General features: G+C 46.0%; 1 protein-coding gene across 1 annotated transcript in view; it reads left to right on the top strand.

Moving 5' to 3' along the window:
• The first annotated feature begins 1,725 nt into the window (after positions 1-1,725).
• The window catches only part of ap3b1a (adaptor related protein complex 3 subunit beta 1a), a 76,317-nt gene continuing 72,042 nt past the window's right edge, over positions 1,726-6,000 (top strand). The window contains 3 exon segments of the mRNA XM_080766385.1: positions 1,726-1,968; positions 1,970-2,001; positions 3,893-3,968. Coding sequence (XP_080622511.1) covers positions 1,822-1,968; positions 1,970-2,001; positions 3,893-3,968 — 255 coding nt within the window. The 5' untranslated portion in view covers positions 1,726-1,821.

Genomic DNA, 6,000 nt, shown 5'->3' with positions numbered 1-6,000 from the left:
GAGAGAGAGAGAGAGAGGAGAGAGAGAGAGAGAGAGAGAGAGAGAGAGAGAGAGAGAGGTGTCCTTGTGTCCGAGCGCACTTAAGTAGCATATTGACACCACCAAGGTTCACTGTTGTGCAGCCTAACACACAGAGGAGAGCTAGTACAGTGCAGTGCCACTCACTTCAGAGGGGGTCTGATTTTTACATTGTATTTCAGTCATTCTGTAAAATTCTACTCACACGTGTGTAAACTATTTATGATGAGAGAGAGACCAAACTCGGCCTAGCGACATTTCTCAGTGGTGAGATTGTTTTTTAATCCAGGTCTTATCAGACGTGCAGTGGGCGGTGTTTAAGTAGTGTGTGCAGTGGGCGGGTGGTGGTGTCGGGCTGATGTGGAAGGTGATGAAACGTCCAGATAAGACCTCCTGTTTCCCCACGGGCGGAAACGGCCCACCGCCGAGACAAAGAACGGCCGCCAGACGGGCCCAACCCAGACGGGCCCAACCCAGACAGGCCCAACCCAGACCCCGACCGGGTTGGAACGTCAAAGCCTGTTTGTGTTTTTTAGGTTTTAGTGTTTCAGTGTCAGATTCAGCGTTGGCAAATAATTGGCTCACGGCCTGATGGTGGCGCTATAGTGTATCAGAGCGGCTCACGGCCTGATGGTGGCGCTATAGTGTAGCAGAGTGGCTCACAGCTGATGGTGGCGCTATAGTGTAGCAGAGTGGCTCACGGCCTGATGGTGGCGCTATAGTGTAGCAGAGTGGCTCACGGCCTGATGGTGGCGCTATAGTGTAGCAGAGTGGCTCACGGCCACAAGGGGGCAGCCACAAGGCAGCCACAAGGCAGCACGACAGGCATGGCTGTGTGTCTTTATTAGCGTGTGAAACGTCTTGTGACTTTAAGTATGGTCAGAGGGAGGAGGAGGAGGAGAATGGACTTTAGTGAATGACACGAGAGACCAGTGTTCCCTCCCTCCCTCCCTCCCTCCCTCCTTCCTCCCTCTGGCTCTTCTAGCCTTGTCACTTTCCTCTTTAAAACAAAAACCACAGCTTTAAAGAAAATAAACGAGAAGACAGAATGGACGACAACATGATGAAGAGAAGATAACGCACGGCCAGAGGGAAGGAGAAGATAATGCACGGCCCGAGGGAAGGAGAAGATAACGCACGGCCCGACTGAAGGAGAGGATAAACGCACGGCCCGAGGGAAAGAAGAAAGGCATTACCGTTCACCCCGTTTTAACCTTTCACTTCACCGCGAAGAACACGCTGCTGTTGTTTGCACTGGTCTCTGGTTTTCCTTTCCCAGTTTGGACCGTTTATAAAAGACAGTGGTTGGACTTGGACCGTTTAAAAGACAGTGTTAGACTTGGACCGTTTAAAAGACAGTGGTTGGACTTGGACCGTTTAAAGACAGTGGTTGGACTTGGACCGTTTAAAGACAGTGGATGGACTTGGACCGTTTATAAAAGACAGTGGATGGACTTGGACCGTTTAAAAGACAGTGGTTGGACTTGGACCGTTTAAAAGACAGTGGATGGACTTGGACCGTTTAAAAGACAGTGGTTGGACTTGGACAGTTTAAAGACAGTTTTCGAACCGTTTGACTGGGAACCCCCTTTGGGGTTTCTAGTTGCTATGTACAGTATTTAGCAGCATAACATTTTTGTAATTTTTACAAATATATAATATTTGATTGAAAAAACTGTTTAATCCATTTAAGACTGAGGCCTAAAAACTTGCTATTCTTGCTACCCAGTAGGTCCAGTAGGAACCCAGTAAGAACCCAGTAGGTCCAGTAGAACCCAGTGGGTCCAGTAGAACCCAGTAGACATGGAGGTAGGCTTCTCGGCTCTGCGTCTGGAGGCTGTGGGCGCGGTGAAGACGGCTCTGGTGTCGGCGGAGAACCTGCAGCTTTCTCTGAACCTGAAGACGGAGCTGAGTCAGGAGGAGCAGGCCCTGACGCCGCACGCTAACCGCTAAGGCTGGCGCTAAGGACTCGCTGTGTACCGGGTAAACTGACCCCCACGGCTAACGCTAAGGCTAGCGCTAAGGACTCGCTGTGTACCGGGTAACTGACCCCCACGCTAACACCCCCTCCTACCGGGTAACTGACCCCCACGCTAACACCCCTCCCTACCGGGTAACTAACCCCCACGCTAACACCCCCTCCCTACCGGGTAACTGACCCCCACGCTAACACCCCCTCCCTACCGGGTAACTGACCCCCCCCCCCCCCCCCCCCCCGCTAACACCAAGGCTGGCGCTAAAGACTCACTGTGTGGCTGGCTGTCACTGTTGTACAGCCTAACACACACATACATATTAACTGTATGATGTTTCCAGGTGTAACAGTACAGTACAGTACAGTACAGTACAGTACAGTACAGTACAGTGACATCTAGCCTCTCGACCCATTTGAGCCACGGACCACCGTTTGATGACCTTTAGCCTCTCAGACCCCAAACTAAAGAATATTTGGTTGTATTGCTGTATAGATGTTGGTACCACTAGGAGAGATAGGGATGGAAAAAAGGGACATTGCTGTTCCTTGATGAAATCATCACATATGAATAAATATATATTTTTGAGTGGTGCAACCACTCCCTTATGGGGCTATGTGTGTGGCTGTTAACATATATTTGTTTTGCGAAAATGGTGAAGTGTCCCTTTAACTCCAAGCTCCAGTCTTTTTATTGAGACTTCTGCTGACTCTGAGAGAATGAACATCTGGAGCTAATGTTGTGAGTTTAATTCAGTTTTACTGTTTTTCCGTTTCTGACCTCCTGGTCCATTCATTGTCTGCCTGTTGGAATGAATGGACTTCTGTTTACATTGTGTGTGTGTGTGGCGTGTGCGTGCGTGCGTGTGCGTGTGAGTGCGTGCGTGTGCGTGTGAGTGCGTGTGCGTGCGTGCGTGTGTGCGTGCATTCTATAACTGGTTTCTTTTCCATCAAATTAACTCAGAGAAGCAATGTGTTTAAAAGAGTGGTTTTTCAACCCTTTTCACCTCAAGGTCCATTAATTATTCTGCATTTTGAGCCACGGAACCACCGTTTGATGACATTTAGCCTCTCAGACCCATCTGAGCCACGGAACCACCGTTTGATGACATTTAGCCTCTCAGACCCATCTGAGCCACGGAACCACCGTTTGATGACATTTAGCCTCTCAGACCCATCTGAGCCACGGAACCACCGTTTGATGACATTTAGCCTCTCAGACCCATCTGAGCCACGGAACCACCGTTTGATGACGTTTAGCCTCTCAGACCCATCTGAGCCACGGAACCACCGTTTGATGACATTTAGCCTCAGACCCCAAACTAAAGAATATTTGGTTGTATTGCTGCATAGCTGTTGGTACCACTAGGAGAGATAGGGACCCACATGAAATGAAATCATCACATATAAATACATATTAAAAAAATATATATTTTTGAGTGGTGCAACCACTCCCTTATGGAGCTATGTGTGTGTGTGTGTGGCTGGGTGGGTGGCTGGCTGGCTGGGTGGGTATGAGAACGAAAATAGCATGGTTGTTTTCACACCACCTGTGCGTAACCTAACACACACACACACACACACACACACGCACTTATTAACTGTATATGTGATGATTTTGGGTGTGCCAGTACAGTACAGTACAGTACAGTACAGTACAGTACAGTACAGTACAGTACAGTACAGTACAGGGACCCCCACACAGTAACTGTCATTTCTCAACCGTTTCGGACGTGGGGAGGCTCACCGGAATCGAGCCGGTCCCCTGGGTGAGTTTTTGGGGGTAAATTTGCAATAATATTTATTTTTCTGTCTTCAGGAATGTTGACCTCAAACGGATGGAATCACATAAAAATAATAAATAATAAATATACAATAATCATTTTTATTTAATGTTCCCAGGAATGATGACTTGAAGCAGATGTTGGAGAGCAACAAGGAGTCGCTGAAACTGGAGGCCATGAAGAGGATTGTTGGGGTGAGTTGATGTTAAACTGTAGAGGATTGTTGGGGTGAGTTGATGTTAAACTGTAGAGGATTGTTGGGGTGAGTTGATGTTAAACTGTAGAGGATTGTTGGGGTGAGTTGATGTTAAACTGTAGAGGATTGTTGGGGTGAGTTGATGTTAAACTGTAGAGGATTGTTGGGGTGAGTTGATGTTAAACTGTAGAGGATTGTTGGGGTGAGTTGATGTTAAACTGTAGAGGATTGTTGGGGTGAGTTGATGTTAAACTGAAGAGGATTGTTGGGGTGAGTTGATGTTAAACTGTAGAGGATTGTTGGGGTGAGTTGATGTTAAACTGTAGAGGATTGTTGGGGTGAGTTGATGTTAAACTGTAGAGGATTGTTGGGGTGAGTTGATGTTAAACTGAAGAGGATTGTTGGGGTGAGTTGATGTTAAACTGTAGAGGATTGTTGGGGTGAGTTGATGTTAAACTGTAGAGGATTGTTGGGGTGAGTTGATGTTAAACTGAAGAGGATTGTTGGGGTGAGTTGATGTTAAACTGTAGAGGATTGTTGGGGTGAGTTGATGTTAAACTGTAGAGGATTGTTGGGGTGAGTTGATGTTAAACTGTAGAGGATTGTTGGGGTGAGTTGATGTTAAACTGTAGAGGATTGTTGGGGTGAGTTGATGTTAAACTGTAGAGGATTGTTGGGGTGAGTTGATGTTAAACTGTAGAGGATTGTTGGGGTGAGTTGATGTTAAACTGAAGAGGATTGTTGGGGTGAGTTGATGTTAAACTGTAGAGGATTGTTGGGGTGAGTTGATGTTAAACTGAAGAGGATTGTTGGGGTGAGTTGATGTTAAACTGTAGAGGATTGTTGGGGTGAGTTGATGTTAAACTGAAGAGGATTGTTGGGGTGAGTTGATGTTAAACTGTAGAGGATTGTTGGGGTGAGTTGATGTTAAACTGTAGAGGATTGTTGGGGTGAGTTGATGTTAAACTGTAGAGGATTGTTGGGGTGAGTTGATGTTAAACTGTAGAGGATTGTTGGGGTGAGTTGATGTTAAACTGTAGAGGATTGTTGGGGTGAGTTGATGTTAAACTGAAGAGGATTGTTGGGGTGAGTTGATGTTAAACTGTAGAGGATTGTTGGGGTGAGTTGATGTTAAACTGTAGAGGATTGTTGGGGTGAGTTGATGTTAAACTGTAGAGGATTGTTGGGGTGAGTTGATGTTAAACTGAAGAGGATTGTTGGGGTGAGTTGATGTTAAACTGTAGAGGATTGTTAGGGTGAGTTGATGTTAAACTGTAGAGGATTGTTGGGGTGAGTTGATGTTAAACTGAAGAGGATTGTTGGGGTGAGTTGATGTTAAACTGTAGAGGATTGTTGGGGTGAGTTGATGTTAAACTGTAGAGGATTGTTGGGGTGAGTTGATGTTAAACTGAAGAGGATTGTTGGGGTGAGTTGATGTTAAACTGAAGAGGATTGTTGGGGTGAGTTGATGTTAAACTGTAGAGGATTGTTGGGGTGAGTTGATGTTAAACTGTAGAGGATTGTTGGGGTGAGTTGATGTTAAACTGTAGAGGATTGTTGGGGTGAGTTGATGTTAAACTGTAGAGGATTGTTGGGGTGAGTTGATGTTAAACTGAAGAGGATTGTTGGGGTGAGTTGATGTTAAACTGTAGAGGATTGTTGGGGTGAGTTGATGTTAAACTGTAGAGGATTGTTGGGGTGAGTTGATGTTAAACTGTAGAGGATTGTTGGGGTGAGTTGATGTTAAACTGTAGAGGATTGTTGGGGTGAGTTGATGTTAAACTGAAGAGGATTGTTGGGGTGAGTTGATGTTAAACTGTAGAGGATTGTTGGGGTGAGTTGATGTTAAACTGAAGAGGATTGTTGGGGTGAGTTGATGTTAAACTGTAGAGGATTGTTGGGGTGAGTTGATGTTAAACTGAAGAGGATTGTTGGGGTGAGTTGATGTTAAACTGTAGAGGATTGTTGGGGTGAGTTGATGTTAAACTGAAGAGGATTGTTGGGGTGAGTTGATGTTAAACTGTAGAGGA

Source organism: Protomyctophum bolini (genome assembly GCF_963924005.1).
Source record: "Protomyctophum bolini genome assembly, chromosome: 6".
Taxonomy (NCBI): Eukaryota; Metazoa; Chordata; class Actinopteri; order Myctophiformes; family Myctophidae; genus Protomyctophum; species Protomyctophum bolini.
The sequence above is the reverse complement of the archived record's forward strand: the minus strand, read 5'-3'. Positions and strand labels throughout refer to the sequence as shown.